This window comes from Bubalus bubalis, chromosome 18 (assembly GCF_019923935.1).
Source record: "Bubalus bubalis isolate 160015118507 breed Murrah chromosome 18, NDDB_SH_1, whole genome shotgun sequence".
NCBI classification, from domain to species: domain Eukaryota; kingdom Metazoa; phylum Chordata; class Mammalia; order Artiodactyla; family Bovidae; genus Bubalus; species Bubalus bubalis.
The window spans coordinates 51,099,951-51,120,608 of record NC_059174.1 but is presented as its reverse complement, the minus strand read 5'-3'; the positions used below and the strand labels follow the sequence as shown (position 1 = coordinate 51,120,608).

General features: G+C 46.2%; 1 protein-coding gene across 1 annotated transcript; it reads left to right on the top strand.

Moving 5' to 3' along the window:
• Window positions 1-1,450: 1,450 nt before the first annotated feature.
• LYPD3 (LY6/PLAUR domain containing 3) lies at window positions 1,451-5,893 on the top strand. Its single transcript, XM_045163261.1, has 5 exons — window positions 1,451-1,613; window positions 2,376-2,507; window positions 3,218-3,388; window positions 3,633-3,794; window positions 4,853-5,893. Exons 1-5 carry the CDS (start codon window positions 1,529-1,531, stop codon window positions 5,377-5,379), a joined length of 1,077 nt encoding a protein of 358 aa, XP_045019196.1. The 5' UTR covers window positions 1,451-1,528; the 3' UTR covers window positions 5,380-5,893.
• The last annotated feature ends 14,765 nt before the right edge of the window (window positions 5,894-20,658 follow it).

Sequence of the window (20,658 nt, the reverse complement as noted above, 5' to 3'; positions counted from 1 at the left end):
CTACAGTCCATGGGGTTGCAAACAGTCAGACACGACTCAGTGACTTCACTTTTCTTTTTTACTTTTTCTTTAATACAGTTTTTTTTTTTAAGATTTTTTTTCGATGTGGACCATTTTAAAGTCTTTATTGAATTTGTTACAATATTTTTTCTGTTTTGGTATTTTGGCCATGAGACGTGTGAGATCTTAGCTCCTCAATCAGGGATCGAACCCACACTCCTTGCATAGGAAGGCAAAGTCTTAACCACTGCATTGTCAAGAAAGACCCTTTCCTTTCTTTTTGTAAGAATAGTGTACATACAGTAAAGTGCATAAATATATAGCATATGGTTTGGTGATTTTTTTTACGTATTTGTAGTTACATGTGTAACCACCACCCAGATGAAGACAGGAGGGGCTACTTACTATCACTCTTTTGGGGCAATACCTTCCTAAAATGACCCTGATTTCTATCACCACTGATTAGCTTTGCCTGTTCTAGAACTTTCATAGAAATGGAGTCACATGGTATCTTTTATTTGTTTGAGAGTTCTTGAGCTCAACATAAAGTTTTTGAGATTCACGTTGCTGCCCAGGCCAGTAGTTGGCCCATTTTCATTGCTGGGTAATTCCTTGGGTTTAGTGAATTCATTTCTTGAGAAGTTTTTGCATCATGTGCCAGACTGACAGATCAAAAAGCAAATCTGAGTGTATCCCCCAGATGTAGACCCCCAGAAACATTCTCCATCTTGTTCAAAATTAACTCAGATCTCTCTGCGGGGCTTGGCATGCCTAGAACAGTGTGACCCCTGCCTGGCTCTTGTGCCTCAGTTTCCCTCTCACTCCCCTCACCTTCTGAGCTCCAGGGGCACTGCTCCCTTCTCTGGGTTTGAACGGTCCATGTTGCTTCCCACCGAGGGCTTTGCCATGTGCTCTGACCCCATCCCAACCTGCTTCACTGTTTAAACTTCCAAGTCTTTAAGATTATCAGGCAACTCAGTGATTTACATCTCCAGGGATGCTTCACTGATCAGCGCCCTACTTCTAGACTCCACACCTCCTTTTAGCTCCCTCCTTTTCTTCCTTCATTGTCTTGGCTGGAAATAACAATTTGGATGATTATTTAATTCATATCTTTCTCCCCCATCAGAAAGTGACCTCTGGGAGGACCAGCACTGGTTCTGTTTAGTCTCCAGCATCACCCGACCCCAAACCTGCACTCATTCAATATTTACTGGATGCTGAGCTTTGAGTAGACCCCTTCTGTGAGCCTCAGTACTCTCCTCTCTCCCCCGTCTCAGATCCCAAACACAGACTTTCTCCTGGGAACTGCCAGGGAACCATGACTCCCGCCCTTTCCCTCCTTGGCAGCTGTGGGTGACGACGCACCCAGGGGCGGGTGTCACGCCCCACAGCGGACGCTGATTTGGCCCGGTTGGGCAAGGCCAGGGTTGCCTGGGGGGAGGTTACTCATCCTGGGCTCAGGTAAGAGGGCCTGGGTTGGGAGGCGGCACACCTAGGGGGTAAGCCGAGAGAGCAGGACGGAACCATGGACCCCGCCAGGAAAGCAGGCTCCTGGGCAGTGATCTGGACTACTGGCTGGCTGCTCCTGCTGTCGCTGCTGCTTCCAGAAGGTGAGTCTGTTGCCAGAAGAGGGCGGAGGGCGCACAGTGGGAGCTCTAAGGAAGAGTCTGCACCCCCCATCCCGCCACCCCTCAATGGAGAGGGCTGCGGGAAGAATCTGTCCAGAGCAGAGGGAGCTGTGGGGAAAATTCTTCCACTTGGAACAGGGGGATTGTGGGAAAGATCATCTGCTTCGGTGGAGGAGGGGGTGCTCTAGGAAGGATTTGCTACCGTGGGCAGAAGGGACTATGGAAACTTTCTTCCATCCTGAGTAGACGTCGCGGGGTGGGTGGGGGGTGGTGGGGAGGGATGTCTCACCGAATGACTTGACTGTGGGTAAAATTCTCCCATCCTAAGTGGAGAACTGAAAGAAAGAGTCCCCCCATTTAAGTCAGGGATCCCCCACCTTGGGCATAAGGGTCTGTGAAAAAGATACTCCCACTGTAGGAATGAAAGGGACACAGTGTATCTCCTGGTCTCAGATTTGCGGCTACGTTTTCCTTGTCCCTGAGGAGGGCATGCAATCCACTCCAGTATTCTTGCTTGGAGAATCCCTTGGACAGAGGAGCCTGGCGGGCTACAGTCCAAAGGGTAGCAAAGAGTTGGACACGACTGAAACGACTTAGCGCACACACATTTCCTTATCTCCCTGCCCTGGAAAAGGATGTGCGGTACAGTTGCACAGGGGTGGAGGGACTGGGAAGGACTATTTCCTCTTTGAGGCGGAGACTTCAGTTGGGATCGCTTAGTTCTACTTGCCTCTGCACCCCCAGGAGCGAAGGCCCTGGAGTGTTACAGCTGTGTGCAGAACGCAGATGACGGGTGCTCGCCGCAGAAGATGAAGACGGTGAAGTGTGCACCAGGCGTGGAAGTCTGCACAGAGGCTGTGGGGGCCGTGGAGACTAGTGAGTCCGGGCCCCGCCTTCTTATAGTCAGCCTCTCCTTCTGACTTTGGCCACACCCACTCGAACGCATCCCCATTCTTCCCTTTCTGTCTGCAAGGGCCTGGGCCTTTCAATACACCCACGCCTTTAGGGCTCAGAGAGGTGAGGACTGAGCGCTGCGCAGGGGTGAGGTGACCTGGGAGAATCCAGACCTGGGACCTCGTCTCCTTCAAGGGCACAGCCTGGCTCACTGAGATCTCGCTATCGCCTTCTGACCCTTGGCTCCCCCATCCAATGGGGCCCTTGGTGATGGAGACCCATCCTAGAGATACTCTCCTAGGGTCCCAAGGCTGAGGTTTCGGGTCCCTCTGACCCGCCCTTGTCTGAGGTCACAGCTCCTAGGAGGCTCCATCTATCTCTGATCCTGTGCCTTTTTCGTCAGTCTCAGGCTCTTTCTGATGTTGCTTTCCGGGTGAGACTCCCTGTGGTCGTGCCCCTTCTTATCTCCACTCTTACCCCATCCCAGCTTTTATGTACAGTATCTGTCAGCTTCTCTGTCCCCTCATACTCAGATCTCTCAAGTCTGTTGTTCTTTCCCCTCGGATCTGCTCTTTCTGAACCCCCTCTCCCTGGCGCTCCCACCTTGGCCTGCCTATCTTCTGGCGCCGATCTATTCGAGGCCCCGCCCAGGGGCCACGCCCCTCTGACCCCGCCCCCTCCCCTCTTCTCAGTCCACGGGCAATTCTCGGTGGCAGTGCGGGGCTGCGGTTCGGGAATCCCCGGCAAGAATGACCGCGGACTGGACCTTTACGGGATTCTGGCCTTCATCCAGCTGCAGCAGTGCCCCCAGGACCGCTGCAACGCGAAACTCAACCTCACCTCGCGAGCGCTCAACCCGGCAGGTCGGTAGGGGCGGAGCCACCGCCCCGGGGGCGGAGCCACGCCTGGGCCGAGCGTCTGGGGGGCGGCCGCAAGCAGGAGGCGGAAAAAATCCTCAAGGGCTGGGGGCGGGGTCACACCCTGGGGGCGGGGTTAGAGGCGGAGCTGCGTGTCCGTCGAGGGGCGGGGACGTGGACTTGGACGCGGAGCAGATCAGTGCTTCCTGAACCCCCTGGACCGCTTCCTTCCTTCTTGCCCGCCTCGCAGGCAATGAGAGTGCCTACCAGCCCAACGGCGTCGAGTGCTACAGCTGCGTGGGGCTGAGCCGCAAGGAGTGCCAGGGCAGGGCGCCGCCCGTCGTGAGCTGCTACAATGCCAGCGACCATTTCTACAAGGGCTGTTTCGATGGCAATGTCACCTTGACAGCAGGTGAGCGGAGCTCCAAAGTACCTGGCCTGCACGGGTCGTGGTAGCCTTTTCTGAGGCCTCATGGGTGGTAGGTAATAGTACCCCTTTCCCCAAAGGGTTCCCCCACCTTCCCGCGCCTTCTGGGAAACGTAGGCCTAAGTTGGTGGCTTGTCCTAGACCATCATGAGAAATGCAGTCCTGTTCCCAGGATAGCACGGGAATAGGAATACTTTTGTCCCAGAGTTTTGGAGGAAATATGTTTTCACAGAGGCTTGCCAGGTGCAGAATGGGAGGATGTGCAATGGGAAAAGTATTTAAGTCTCTAAGATTCTGCCCAGGCATCGTGGGGAATCTAGTCCTTAAAACTCAAAGGTTAGTGTCTGCTAATACTTTGTCCCACCCCAAAGTATTAGGAGAGATGTGGTTCAGCCTCCAGGTCTCTGCCTCAGGGAACCATGAGTTTTTGAAATCCCATCCTCTGCAGGGTGTATTATGGGAGATGAAGGACCCTGATGCTGGAAAAGATTGAAGGTGGGAGGAGAAGGGGTTGACAGAGGATGAGATGGTTAGATGGCATCGCCGACTCAATGGACATGAGTCTGAGTACACTGTGGGAGTTGGTGATGTTCAGGGAGGCCTGACATGCTGCAGTCCATGGGGTTGCAAAGAGTCAGACACTACCAAGCGACTGAACTGAACTGAGTTCTGACTCTAAGACTGAATTTTGGCAACGGTGGCATCAGGGGAGGAAGAGGGAGGCAATGCTCTCCTCTTTCGTCCTGTTGAGAGGTGTTGTATCCCAGTTCAAATGTTTCTTCCAAAGCACTGTGGAACTTGTAGTTCATTCTACACATTTTTCCTCTTAAGTCCTATGGGAAATGTGGTCTACCGAGTACAAAAGACAGCGGGACAGTGTTTCTCAAAGTGGGGTCCAGATGGAGACATAGGAACTAATGGATGCAGAGCCCTTCCGTCCCCTGTTTTAGATGTTCTTGCTCTCGTGTTGCCCCTAAGTTTTGTTCTGGCTGTGCCTACCCCCTACCCCCAACCATGGACCTACTCATGTTTCTCTCCTGCAGCTAATGTGACCGTGTCCTTGCCTGTCCGGGGCTGCGTCCAGGACGAATTCTGCACCCGGGATTCGGCGACAGGCCCAGGGTTCACGCTCAGCGGCTCCTGCTGCCAGGGGTCCCGCTGTAACTCAGACCTCCGCAACAAGACCTATTTCTCCCCTCAATTCCCACCTCTCGTCTTGCTGCCCCCACCTCGGTCCACCACTCTGGCCCCAGCCAAATCTGTCAGTACTTCCACCTCAGCCCCATCCTCCACCGTCACCACCAAAGCTACCCCAGTCCCCACCACCACCCGGTCCACCACCAAAGCCATCACCCCAGCTCAGACCAACCAGACTTCTCCACAAGAGGTGGGACATGAGACCTTCCAGGAAGAGGAAGCTAGCTTGGCTGGAGGTGCTAGTGGCCACCAGGACCGCAGAAATATGGGGCAGTACCCCACAAAAGATGTGACCCATAGTAAAGGCTCTGTGGCTCCTTGGGCGGGATGGGTAACTCTTCTGTTGGCTGTGGCTGCTGGCGCCCTACTATGAGCTTCTCCACCTCTTGCCCTACCCCCTGGGCCCTGGATACCTCCCTTTCCGTTACTTCTTTTCGCACCCCCTGGACTGGGCTGGCCCAGCCCCTGTTCTCCCCAGCTTTTGCTGCACTGGTTTGCGGCTTTGGGACACAAAGTTACCATTGTACATATATATATATATATATCCTGCCGGGATGTTCTAGCTTTTTGAGGGCAGCAGCTGTATCCCCCGCATCTTTGTCTCTCCCTGGTGTCCTCCTGATGCTTAGGACAGTGGGAAGTCAGAGCTGTCCCAGGGAAGGAGGGAGAGACGGTGATAAGCTCTCTGTTCTCTGTTCCAGCCAACCTGGAATAGGAGAGGCGGTGGGGTTGATGGCTCTGCCCCCCGCCCCCCCCAGGCCCCTCCATCTTTGTGGGAATCATTTTTTTGGTATCTTCTCTTTTCTAGACTGTGAGCTCCTCAAGAGCAGGGCCCGTGCCATGTCTGGCGCATAAAGGCTTCAATAAAAGTTTGATTACTTTTATAGTGTTTTATTTGTTTTAAAATTAAAAAAAAAAATTTATTTATTTGACTGTGCCCGGTCTTAGTTGTGAGGGATCTTTGAGTTTCGGCACATGGGATCTACTTTCCTGACCAAGGGTCAAACCTGGGCCCTCTGCCTTGAAGGAGTCTAAGTGTGTGGAGTCTTAGCCACTGCACCACCAGGGAAGTCCTGTGTAGTATTTTATAGAAGTATTCCTAGTTCACTGCCTACACCAGACTCGTGGGAAGTTGACCTAGGGTGTGATTGCCAAGACTGAGATAGAGAAACTGAGATCCAGAGTTACAGCTCCCGGGGGAAGTCGTGTTTGAACACCTTTCACCTCCTGAGTTGAGCAGCGCACATGGGCTGTCCCACCCGGTGAGAGGGAGACCGGGTGAGACCTCTGAGCAATGTGGAGGAGTGAATGGGACTCTTAGCAATGCTTGGGAGCAGAGGGGAGTTTTGTTTCATGGGTTTACCTACCTTGCTATCTATCTGGTTTCTTGAGAATCATTGCACAACACGAGGAATATAGCCACTATTTTTTTAATAACTGTAAATGGAAAGTAACCTTTAAAAATTATATAGGAAAACATAGCCTAGCTTCATGATGAAAAGAAAAAAGAATCATTCAGTGGCTCGGTCATGGCATCCCACCTGTCCAAAGGGCTGGCAGGTGCTGCTGTCGGTCTTTGCTTCCTGTTGGGAACTTGGGGCCTGATCCTCACCACCGCCTTCTCCAATCAGATGAAGGGCTGGGGGTCCAGCGAGGAAAAGCCTGGCTTGGGAAGGAGAAACCCTGGCAGGCTTCTGGACTGACTGACAGAGGAGGACCAGATGTGCAGAATAGTGAGATAGTAATACTGGGAATTCACTTGCAGTCCTGTGGTTAGGATTCCGTGCTTTCTTTTTTTTGACTGCACCTCATGGCATGTGGGATCTTAGTTCCCCCACCGGGGATTGAACCTGTGCCCTCTCATTGGGAGTGCAGAGTCTTAATCACTGGACTGCCCGGGAAGTCCTAAGGACTCTGTGCTTTCACTGCAGAGGGCTGGGCTTCAATCCCTGGTGGGGGAACTAAGATCCCATAAGCGGTTTGGGGTGGCTTAAAAAAAAAAAAAAGTAATATTGCTGATATTACCATTCATAATAGGGAGTATGTGAGTTAATAATAAGAGTAAATAGTGGTTATTATAACAAAATAGGGAATAAGAGCCTGAGCAACAAATAATACAAGTATCAGTAATGGTAGCTATAGTTACAGGAATACTGGTCCTTTAAAAGAGTCTTACCAGATGCCAGGCTTGGGCTAAGGTTGTGTGCATCCATCTTCTCATTTAATTTTCCATATAATTCTTAGATGGCATGATTTGGGGAAATGCAGGCTAAGAACGGAAAAGTAATTTAACCCACAGCAAGTCATATATTTATTATGTACCAGGTAGTGGTTTAAGGGCTGTACTTGGATTAACATATTTAATCTAACCAACCATCCTGTGAATTAAGTATTGTTGTCGTTCAGTTGATAAGTCATGTCCAACTTTTTGTGAACCCATGGATTGCAGCACACCAGGCTTCCCTGTCCCTCACCATCTCCCAGTGCTTGCTCAAACTCATGTCCATTGATTTGGTGACACCATCTAACCATCTTGTCCTCTGTCATCCCCTTCTCCTCCTGCCTTCAATCTTCCCTAGCATAATGGCTTTTTCCAATGAGTCGGCTCTTCACATCAGGTGGACAAGGTATTGGAGCTTCAGCTTCAACATCAGTCCTTCCAATGAATATTCAGGGTTGATTGCCTTTAGGATTGACTGGTTTGATTTCCTTGCAGTCCAAGGGACTCTCAAGGGTCTTCTCCAGCAGCACGATTTGAAAGCATCAGTTCACTGGTGCTCAACCTTCTTTATGGTTCAACTCTCACATCTGGACAAGACTACTGGAAAAACCATAGCTTTGACTATATGGACCTTCGTTGGCAAAGTGATGGCTTTGCTTTTTGAATTAAATATTAATGAATTAAGTAGTAATCATCGGCTTTTTATAAGATGAGAAACTAGGCCCAGAGAGGTCGAGTAACTTACCTCGTGTCACCCAGCTAATAAGCAATGGAGTTCAAGTTTGAACCCAGGCTGACCAGCCTTATAGAGCATGATCACAAGCGCTGTAACTTTTCCCTCAGCTTAACTAAATTTTAGATAGACTTTTCCTGCCTCTAAACCACTGTACTCCCTCTCACCCTCATCCCTTCCAGAATCCAGACAGCCTAACCACAGATGCCTCCGACCTCCTGTTTCTTAGAGCATGTACTTTAGAAGACTTGTCGTCATAAATTCTTTGCCCTTTTGAGATGGATGCGTGCATGCTAAGTCACTTCAGTCAAGTCTGACTCTTTGTAATCCTATGGACTGTAGCCTGCCAGGCTCCTCTGTCCAAGGGATTCTCCAGTCAAGAATACTGAAGTGGGTTGCATATAAATCTCTAAAAGCCTCTTGCCAGTTTTACAACCCAGAAACTGTCATTAGAAAGGACCTGGGATCTATCTCTTTGAAATATAAACATCAAAGGAGACAGTACGTCTGTCTCCCAGTTTCCTGACTTCAGTGGGGGCCTTTCTCCAAGTTGTGACTCTGCTCCTTGTCCTGATGTTGCAAGACAGTTTCCTTTTCCCGTGGGTGAAGACAATTAGCAAACAGAGATGACCTGCCACCCCTACTTCCCACCCCAATTCTTAAAAACTCAATGGCCTGTGTTTCAGCCAAGTTGAGTTCAGACTGAATTCTAGCCTCTGTCTCTTAATTGGAATGGCTTTTTTTTTTTTCCTTCTATTTTTTGGCCATGCTGGGAGGCATGTGGGATCTGTTTCCTGACCAGGGCTTAAACCGTGTTCCTTGCAGTGGAAGCACTGTGTCTTAACCACTGGACCACCAGGAAGTCCACCTTATTGGAACATCTTTTTTTTTTAATTACTATTATCTAATTTTATTTATTTTTGTATTTATTTGGCTGCATTTGGTCTCTGTTGCTGAATGTCGGCTTTCTCTGGTTGCGGCAAGAGGGGGCTACTCTGCATTGCTGTGCTTGGGCTTCCTGCCGCAGAGGCTTCTTTTGTTGCTGAGCGTGGGCTCGAGGGCACGGGATTGATAGTTGTGGCCCCCAGGCTCAGTTGCTCCATGGCATGTGAGATCTTCCCAGATCAGGGATTAAACTCCCATCTCCTGCATTGGCAGGCGGATTGTTTACCACTGAGCCAAGAGGGAAGCCCTGGAACACCTTGGAATGAAGATTGTTAACTTAACCTGTGTGATTTTCGCTTTGATAAGCAAGACCTGCTAACCAGCGTGTTACACTCTTTAGAGGTAACTCTGAGTCTGTATTTTACCGTCTTTGTAGTCTAAGTCAGAGGACTCCTGGGTTTTGAGGGTGTTGAGACTGGAAATCATCCTCTTATCACCTCTCATTCTGTGGGCATGGGAGTTTTCTAATTTTTGGAAGAAATTCCAAATTCGGGAAGTGGGTGCTGATGGATAATATTTTTCAAGAAGTAAAATCAGCTCTTACACAGATCCAGGATGTCCAAGATTTTATTTAACTCATTTATGAATGAGAGGACCCTTACGTAAAATGTTGCAACCAGTTCAAAGGAGAATTCAAGAGCACATGCATATAGGCGATCGGGAATGCTAAAAGAACTGGTCAGTATCCAGAGAGAAATAGTCAACGATAATCTGCCAGGCAGGAATATTTGCATTGTTATCAGTTTATATCATTTTAGTATTACTATCATAGTTAATTTTTTTTTCATTTGTTTTGATGTGGACCTTTTTTAAAGTCTTTATTGAATTTGTTACAATGTTGCTTCTGCTTTATGTTTTAGTGTTTTGACTGCAAGGCATGTGGATCTTAGTTCCCTGACCAGGGATCCACCCTGGAGCCTGCTCCCCTGCTGCTTTGGAAAGCAAAGTCTTAACCACTGGACCTTTAGTGATTAAGATAACAGAAATTTATTGACTCACAGTTCGGACATTGCAAATAATTTTTGTTTGGTAAAGAAAATAATTTCTGACAGAATGACTTCTGCCCAGTAAACAATAAAGCCCCAGAGAGTAAGGTTTTATCACCCTGTAAGACAAGAATTCATGTTGAATCTCATTTTTTAAAGAGTCTTTTTTATGTGGACCATTTTTTAAAAAGTATTTATTCGATTTGCTTCAATATTGTTTCTGTTCTCTGTTTTTTTTTTTTGTTTTTTTGTTTTTATTTGCCACTAGGCATGTGGTTATCTTAGCTCCCCAACCAGGGATGAGATCCAAACCCCTGCATTGGAAGGTGAACAGTCTTAACCACTGGACTGCCAGGGACATTTCAGCATTCTTTCTTTTGTTGACTAAATATACTTCCATCTGGTCTACAGGCTTTTATTTATATATTTTTATATTTGACTCTGCTGGGTTTTATATTTGTGCTGGGCACCCAGGCACCTTTTTACAGTCGGGATTCTGGCCCGCCCCCGGCTGGCTACGCCCCCCAGGTTACCCACACCCCGAGGTTCCCCACAGCCCCCCAGGTTTCCCCACAGGAAAGCTGTGTGTGGGCTTTCTCTGATTGCAGCGAGCGGGGCTACTCCTCATTGTGGTGCTCGGGCTTCTCACTGTGGTGGCTTCTCTTTGTTTCCAAGCACTGGGCTCTAGGTGTATGGGCTCGGCTTAGCAGCCTCGAGGCATGTTCGATCCCCGCTCATCTACAGGCTTTTGAATTAGCTGTATTCCTTGCGTTTAAATCTCAGCTCTGTTACTACTCTATACCAGTCTTCTTATCATTTGTTAAGTTAATATCTAAACTTTACGGAATTTGAGCCCTAATCAATAATAAATAAGAAGACATATCCCTATTACCCACAGAGAATCAGATAATCCCTGAATGGGTCTGTTATATGTGGTTCCCCTTTTATCTTATTTCTAAGTTTTAGGCCATTATGGCCCAACAGAAGTATATTGCAAAACACACTTAAATTGCATATGTAAATAACAATTTTACAGTATTCATGTTAAACAGGTAAAAAGAGAAGATCCAATTCTTTTTTATATGATCTTTGTAGTTAAAAAATATTTTACGGTGCATACATATTTAATCTTGAGAGTCTCTTGGACCGCAAGGAGATCCAACCAGTCCATCCTAAAGGAGATCAGTCTTGGGTGTTCATTGGAAGGACTGATGTTGAGGCTGAAACTCCAATACTTGGGCCACCTGATACGAAGAGTTGACTCATTGGAAAAGACCCTGATGCTGGGAAAGATTGAGGGCAGGAGGAGAAGGGGACAACAGAGGATGAGATGGTTGGATGGCATCACCAACTCAATGGACATGGGTTTGGGTGGACTCCGGGAGTTGGTGATGGACAGGGAGGCCTGGCGTGCTGCGGTTCATGGGGTCGCAAAGAGTCAGACACGAATGAGCAACTGAACTGAATATGTTTAATGTTATCACAACAAAACAGTATTTCTTCTTATACAATATTCTGAACAGCCACAAAAAAATGAAAACCTAAATCCAGTCTTTTGAACCAAATCTGGGACATCAAAATGCTTTTTCCTCATAGTCTTATGTGCACACTATTTAATACATAATAGAAATTATATTATAACAAATACAAGAGTGAACATTAAGTGTATTTGTTGTGTTGTCTCTTACCTGCGGCTGGCTTCCCAGGTGGCGCTGGGGGTAAAGAGCTTGCCTGCCAATGCAGGAGATGTAGAGACTCGGGTTCAATCCCTAGGTTGAGAAAAATTCCCTGGCGAAGGGCATGGCAACCCACTCCAATATACGTGCCTGGGAAATCCCATGGACAGAGGAGCCTGGCGGGCTACAGTCCATGGAGATCTCAGAGTCAGACCAGGACTGAGCGACCAACGCCTTCACTTTTCATTATCATTTAAATATATAGTCAATGTGAAAGCATTATTCATAAGATATTTTGGGGGTGTTTGTACTAAGTCTTCAGAGTCCAATGTGTGTCTTATGCTTATGTTACATTTCAGTTCCCACTAGCCACGTTTTACGTGCTCAATATCTAAAGCTTTAGAGCTTTGTATAAATGAAGATATATTGTGTATCCTTTTGGGGGAAAGGCTTCTTTCACTCAGTGAAATATGGTATTGTCACGGTTTGTTTGTTCATTCTTCTATTGCTGGACACCTGTTTCCAGTTTGGGGCTGTTATGTTATAAAGCTAGTGTGAGTGTTCTTGTATATTTGTTTTTACAAACACAGGCTTTCATTTCTCTGGCATAAATATCGAATGGAATTTCTGTGTCAAAGGATGGGGGTATATTAAGTTTAATAAGAAACTAGCAGACCCTTTTCAAAATCGGCTATCCACCTCCTGCTATGGAAATGTGGAGTCTTAACCACTGGACTGCCAGAAAGTGAAAGTGAAAGTCTCTCAGTTGTGTCCGACTCTTTGCAACCCCATGGACTATACAGTCAGTCTATAGCATCCTCCAGGCCGGAATACTTTCCCTTCTCCAGGGGATCTTCCCAACCCAGGGGTCGAACCCAAGTCTCCCTATTGCAGGTGGATTCTTTACCAGCTGAGCCACCAGGGAAGCCCTAGTCCCTAATCATTTGGAGTAACCTTTCACTAGTGTGGTATCTAAGAGGATAATGGGAGGAGCTTCGTGGAGCGTTGAGAAGAAATAAAATAGGAGAGCATGCAAGTATATGGGACCAGAAAAGTCTAGGCTGATTTCTAGGCAGAATTAAGGGCCAAATGAAGGTTATATATCATAGATTTAAAGTCAGAATTTTCAACAGGGTCAAGTGATTTTCTTCTAGTTTGAGAGAAAGGTGAAAATGGAGTTGGTCTTATGGTTGTCCGGGGGAAGGATGGGGAGAAGGGATAGTTAGGGAGTTTGGAATATAGTGCAGTACAGACTGCTGTATTTAAAATGGATAACCAAGAAGGACCTACCATATAGCAAATGGAACTCTGCTCATTGTTTTGTGCAGTCTGGATGGGAGAGGAGTTGGGGGAGACAGGACGCATATGTGTATGGCTGAGTCCCTTCGCTGTTCATCTGAGACTAGTTCATCTGCTATGCCCCAATACAAATAAAAAGTTTTTATAAAATGGAATTGGTATTGCTAAGCGAGGACTCTGAAATGAAGCCAGGAGGCTAGTAAGGAAGTGTGACTTCTGCACGCTGAGCCTGGATGGAATCTGATCTTTTGATTAGATCACCTGCCAGAAATTCAAGATACTTACCACACACTGCCCTAAAGTGACTCATGACCATCTGTCTACTTGTTGGACTTCTACCCTAAAACAACTTGTGATTCCCTAAGGACAAATATTTTCTGACTCTGGTTAGAGTCAGTCACAATTCTCACCCGGCAGCTTTTAACAACCTTGTGGCTTTTTGTCTTTATGAGCCCCTGACTTTTCCTCTTCCTCGGAACACTCTTTTGCCTTTACCTGGTCCGTGTCTCCCAAATTGCAATTTGTAAAACCACCAATAAACTCTTTTTTAAAAATTCGCAGCCTCCTGCGTTCTTTTTTTGAGGTTGACACCAGCTCTGGTCACTTACATCACTCTGGTACAAGCACTGAGTGGGTAGAAAGTTGGATATTGGCAGATTGCCTTACAAACACGATCAAGTCAGGGACTTGAGAGTATATGCAAAAATGTGATTCTAAGGCTGAAGAGTGGAATTTAAGGTTGAAAGGGAGGGACTTTAGGACCTGAGGGCCATGGCAGACAATCTGTTCATTTGTTTAACATCCAGTTCCAGTTCAGTCGCTCAGTAGTGTCGGACTCTTTGCGACCCCATGAATTGCAGCACGCCAGGCCTCCCTGTCCATCACCAACTCCTAGAGTTCATCCAAACTCATGTCCATCGAGTCGGTGATGCCATCCAGCCATCTCATCCTCTGTCGTCCCCTTCTCCTCCTGCCCCCAATCCCTCCCAGCATCAGGGTCTTTTCCAATGAGTCAACTCTTTGCATGAGGTGGCCAAAGTATTGGAATTTCAGCTTTAGCATCAGTCCTTCCAATGAACACCCAGGACTGATCTCCTTTAGGATGGACTGGTTGGATCTCCTTGCAGTCCAAGGGACTCTCAAGAGTCTTCTCCAACACCACAGTTCAAAAGCATCATACTTCAGCGCTCAGCTTTCTTCACAGTCCAACTCTCACATCCATACATGACCAATGGAAAAACCATAGCCTTGACTAGACGGACCTTTGTTGGCAAAGTAATGTCTCTGCTTTTGAATATGCTGTCTAGGTTGGTCATAACTTTCCTTCCAAGGAGTAAGTGTCTTTTAATTTCATGGCTGCAATCACCATCTGCAGTGAATTTGGAGCCCAGAAAAATAAAGTCTGACACTGTTTCCACTGTTTCCTCATCTATTTGCCATGAAGTGATGGGACCAGATGCTGTGATCTTCATTTTTTGAATATTGAGCTTTAAGCCAACTTTTTCACTCTCCTCTTTCACTTTCGTCACTTTCATTGTTTAACATATTTATATTTAATACTTACCATGGGTAAGGCACCATGCCGAGTGGTGGGAATATAGCTTTGAACAAGAAGTCATGGTTTATCTGAAAAAGAATATAGATATAGATATGTATGTATCTGCATCACATCGCTGCACACTTGAAACTATCACAACATTGTAAATCAACTATGCTTCAGTTAAAAAAAGAATCCCAGAATAAATCCAAGCATGTATACTTAACATCTATGTGTGTGTATGTGCTTGGTTGCTCAGTCGTGTCTGACTCTTTGCCACCCCATGAACTGTAGCCCACCAAGCTCCTCTGTCCATGGGATTTTTTTCTCTGGCAAGAATACTGGAGCAGGTTGCCATTTCTTCCTTCAGGGTATCTTCCTGACCCAGGGATCAAACCCTCATCTCCTGCATTGGCAGGCAGAGTCTATACCACAGAGCCACCTGGGAAGCCCACTTTATATATATATATATATATAAAGGGGAATTCCCTGGCTGTCCAGTGGTTAGGGCACCACATTCTCACTGCTGGCATCCAGGCTTCAATCCCTGGTCAGGGAACTAGCTACCAAGAAAAAGCCACGATTCCTGCCCCTGTGAGGTGGAATATGGTTGAGTGGTTAAGAGCTTGGATTCTGGAACCACACTGCTTGCTTTCAAATCTTGGTTCTGCCAATTAACATCAGGACCACTTGGGCAAGTTATTCAACTTCCTTGTGCCTCAGTTTCTCCATCTTTAAGAGAAAAGCAATCTGGGTAAGGAAATACTCAAAAAATGATGGGGATGTCAGAAGGACGCAGGAAGACATCTTAAAGAGGCTTCTTATGACCAAATCTGGAACAAATTGAACATCAGATTAAATAAAGATAGTAAAGGGCTTCCCTGGTGGCATGTTGGTAAAGAATTCACCTGCCAATGCAGGAGACTTGAGTTTGATTCCTGGGTTGGGAAGTTTCCCCTGGAGAAGGAAACGGCAGTCCACTCCAGTATTCTTGCCTGGGAAATCCCATGGACAGAGGAGCCTGGCAGGTCCCAGTCCATGGTGTTGCAAAAGAGTTGGACACAACTTAGCCACTAAACAACAGCAACAAAAAAAGGATTATACTCCACTAAATGAACAAGAATTCGTGACTACAGACTGATTTAAAATAAAAGGAGCAAAAGCACATTCCTAGAGTTACAAATTAAAGAATGATGTAGAAGGAATAGTTATGATTGTAAAGGTCACCATTTGACAACCTTTATAATGACAATTCAAGCAAGATTCAACCATAGATACTGTGATATTGTGATTTATAATCAGAAACCTATATTTGTCTTCATCCTGGTTTCTGACGCAGAGCTCCTAAAACGCTTGGAAATTCCTAAGTGATAAGAGTGGTAAAAGAGTCTTGATATTTATAATAAACCCCTTTAAACCACACCTGAGTTTATGCTTACGAGGTGACTTTTGGAAAGCACCTGAGGATGGGGGCAGTTACCTGGGGAATCAACCATGTAATTAGAGAGGTTGGAATTTTCAGGCCCTCCCAACCCCCACCTCCCAGCAAGAGAGAGGGGCTGGAGGTTGAAATCAATCACCAATGGCCAATGATTTAATCAATTGTGTCTAGGTAATGAAGCCTCCACCCCAAACCCCCAAAGCCTTCACCAAAACCCCCAAAAAGATGGGGTTCAGAGAGCTTCCGGGTCGATGAACTGTGGAGGTGTTAGGAGGATGGTGTGTCTGGAACTCCCCCGCCCCCTCCTGGGATCTTGCCTTGTGCATCTCCTCCTTCTGGCTGTTTCTGAGTTACATCCTTTGTAATAAACCAGTAATCCAGTAAGTAAAATGTCTTTCTGAGTTCTTTATTAAAATTTTTTTTAAGTTGATTATGTTGTATTTTCATTTTATTCAATTCAAGGCATTATCTTTTTCCCCTCCTTCTTCTATTTTGGCAACACAGCATGCAGGATCTTTGTTCCCCAAACAGGAATCAAACTCAGGCTCCCTGCATTGGGAGAGAGGAGTCTTAACTAACCACTGGACCACCAAGGAAGTCCCTCTCTGAGTTCTTTGAGTTGCTCGAGCAAATTAACCAACACCAAGGAGAGGATTGTGGGAACCTCTGAGCTATAGCCCATCAGTCAGAAGCACAGGTGACAACCTGGACTTGCGATTGACATCCGTAGTTGGTAGCGGCTGAGCTTTTAACCTGTGGAATCCGATGCTATCTCTCAGTAGATAGTGTCAGAATTGAGTTACTTGCTTGTAGTGTTGGAAAAAAACATACAGGTTTAAACTAGTGGATTTAACCCTCCTACACTGTTGGTGGGACTCTAAATTGGTACAGCCACTGTGGAGAACAGTATGGAGGTTCCTTAAAGAACTAAAAATAGAACTATCACTCCTGGGCATACATCCAGAAAAAATCATAATTCAAAAAGATACATGCACCCTAATATTCACTGGGGCTATTTACAATACCCAGAATATGATATCATATGATATTTGTCTTTCTCTGACTTACTTCACTTTAATACGATAATTTCTAGGTCCATCCATGTTGCTGCAAATGACATTATTTCATTCTTTTTATGGCTGAGTAATACTCCATTATATATATATGTACATATATATATATATGTTACAGATGCAAACACTGAGGTACAAGCAAGATTAAGTGCTTCCTCAAAGTTTCAAAACCAGAACAGAGATCTGGACCCAGGGAGTCTGACCTCAGACGGTGCCCCTTAAACAACTAGTTCACACGTTAGGTTTTGGGGGACGCAAATGGGAAAGCCCTGCCCTAACTTCTGCGTCTTGCCATTTAGTGCCGTGCTGTTCAATACGGCAGCCACTAGCCACATGTGCCACGTGTATCTAACTTTTTTTGGTTTCCATTTCCTGTTCTTTTAAAACTTTATTTTGGCTGTGCTAGGTCTTCATTGCAGCCAGAAGGCTTTCTCTAGTTGCGGTTGAGCGGGAGTTAATCTCTAGCCCCTGTGCTCCGGCTTCTGATTGCGGCAGCCTCTCCTGTTGCAGAGCATGGGCTCAGTAGTTGTGGCGCTTGGCCTTAGTTGCCGTGAGGCATGTGGGATCTTCCTAGACCAGGGATCGAACCTGTGACCCACGAATTGGCAGGCAGATTCAGGGAAGTCCTGTCCCTACATTTAACTTTAAATGATTAAAATTAAATAAAAAATGTAAATTCAATTTCTCGGTGCTCTTTGAGTGCTCAGATAACCACCTGTGGCCGTTGTATGAACAGTTTCAGACATAAAACTTCCCATTATTACAGCTGTCAGTGGACATAAGCAATAAACAAACTGTAATAGGAATAGAAAATTTTAAGTTTCTGTTTGAGCCAAACAGAGCAATAGCCCAGGAGACACAGATTCAAGAAGCACTTGAATTGTGTTTCGCTAGACTACAAAAAGAGGGAGGCTTGTAAGAGCAAAAACCACAAAATTACATAAATTGTTTGTCAAGAGTCAGGACTGGAACTAGCGAGAAGTAAGGGTGCTGTTTAAGCAAGGATTGGTTGGGATCCAAAGTGGGTTGCTTAGTTACAACGGGAGTTCTTGAGACCATAAGGTTGCAGCTGGCAGCTGCTAGCGGATATTGCTTTGAAAACGGCTGGTGGTATCCTCAAATCCAGTACAGTTCAGAAAATGCAAGTTCTCAAGTGATGCAGGAATGTGTCTGAAACCACATCCGCAGTGGCCACTCAGCTCCATTTTGAATGACTGAACCACAGTTACCCCATTTGAATTTTTAAATGCATTTTATTTCATGGTTAAAGCAGATGAACTTCTTCTGATGTGCCACAAAACTTGCTGATCTTTAAAATTTAAGTTAGCTTGTGAATTCCCTGGTGGTCCAGTGGTTAGGACTCTGCGCTTTCACTGCTGAGGGTCTGGGTTCGATACCTGGTGGGGGAACTAAGATCCCACATGTCAAGCAGTGAGGCCAAAAAAAGAGAAAGTTTGTTAGCTCATATATAGGCCAGAATGAGTTCCTGGAATCTCAATATATGAAAATTTCTTCCATCACAGCGCTGGACCCTACTGGATAAGATGGAAAAGGTATATAATTTCAATCCCCAAGGCAGAGGTGATGTTGATGAGCAATGGGGCTGGGTTAGGTGGTGTGTCAACAACAGACTGGGGAAAAATTTAGCCAGCTGGACATTGCCTCTCCTCGCTCTTAGCTTTAATCTTTATTATTATTTTTTTTGCAGGCTTTTCATCTGCCCCCATACACCTGTTATTTTTTCCTACTCTCCACCCTCCCTCTGACATATCTATCATCAGCATAAATTCAGTTATCCGTCTATTGTAATCCTAATTGCTTGGATCCATATCATGATGAATTTCCAGTGGGCTGAATCAGAATTATTTTTGTGCTAGAATTGTGTCTCTCCTTGGTTTGCTTTAGGTTGCATGCATGCTAAGTCGCTTCATTTGTGTCCATCTCTGTGCGACCTTAGCATCCTCTGTTCATGGAATTCTCCAGGCAAGAATACTGGACTGGGTTGCCATGCCCCTTCCGGGGGATCTTCCTGACCCAGGGATCAAACTCAGGTGTCCTGCATTGGCAGGCCGGTTCTTTACCCCTAGCGCAAGCTGGGAAACCTTTCTTTAGATTAGGTAAAGGAAGAAGATGAATGTGGAGTTTGAGGTGGAGCGATCTAGTTTGCATTCTATATTTATTACCTGTGTGGATTTGGGCAGGTGACTTTACCTCTGTGAGCCACTGTGCCTCATTTTGTAAAATGAAGATCATCACATGTGCTTCCTAGGGGTTAAAGTGAAAGTCGCTCAGTCGTGTCCGACTCTTTACAGTCCATGGAATTCTCCAGGCCAGAATACTGGAGTGGGTAGCCTCTCCCTTCTCCAGGGAAACTTCCCAACCCAGGAATCAAACCCAAGTCTCCCTCACTGCAGGTGGATTCTTTACCAGCTGAGCCACAGGGGAAGCCCAAGAATACTGGAGTGGGTAGCCTGTCCCTTCTCCAGTGGATCTTTCCGACCCAGGAATCAACCCGGGGTCTTTTGCATTGCAGGCAGATTCTTTACCAACTGAGCTATCAGGGAAGCCCTCTTAGGGTTAGCATGAAAATAGTGACAATTAGGTCTGTAACAGCCCTAGGTGGGTAGAACATTTAATGACTGGTAGCTGCTGTCATTTGCAGACACTTTGCTTTCTGAGTTCTGCACTTGTAATTCTTCAGGGCAATACATACATCATGTGGCACAGAATGCCACATTCAGAAGCAAGATCTGGGGTTTCAAGCCACTGGATTAGAAATCTACAAGGTGGGACTTCCTTGGTGGTAGTTAAGACTTGGAGCTTCCACTGCAAGGGGTGGAGGTTCGATCCCTGATTGGGGAAGTTCCACATGCCAGAAAAAACAAACAAAAACAAAAAAGAAATTTATAAGGTGGGAATTTACAAATGCCATCAGCAATCACGGCTATGGATTGAAACCCAAGTTGGAGTTGGAGTTTGTGGACTTTATTTACTTACTACCTTGTTAGTTTATATGAAAAATCTGACAATGTGACTTCAATGAATGAAAAAAAGTGAAAGCAAAAGATGCTCAGTCATGTCTTAGTGAGCCCATGGACTGTAGCCCGCCAGACTTCTCTGTCCCTGGGATTTCCCGGGCAAGAATACTGGAGTGGGTTGCCATTTTCTTCTCCAAGGAATCTTCCTGATCCAGGGATACAACCTGGGTCTCTTGAATTATAGGCAGATTTTTTTTTACTATCTGAGCCACCAGGGAAGCCCGTGACTTTAATAAAAACACTTAAATGTGGTTGTTAGGAAAAAATCTGATAGGATGTGCTCTAGCATATATTAAAGAAAATCCAGACTATCCCAGTCCCTGCTTTTGGAAAAACAATTGTCAAGCCCTTGCAAGGCAATCTCTAGATTCCACCCTGTCCAACAGAACCTCCAGTGACCATGGAAATGGTCTGTAGCCTATGTTGTGCACTGTGCTAGCAATGAGCTCATGGGTGCATGTTTAAAGGTGGTGAGTGAGAGACATCAAAGTTTTAATTTTGTTTAATTTGAATTAAATTTAACCAGCCGCTCGTGGCCTGTGACTACCTTGTTGGACAGCGAAGCTCTGGTCCGACAGCCTGAGTGCTGGTGAAAGGAGGCTTGTTCTTGTAACCGGGTTGGATGAGCAAACAGTGGCTCCTGGTTCGGGATCTGAGCACTGACATCGTTTCTCCCTGATTATGCAAGTCTGTTCTTGAGGAC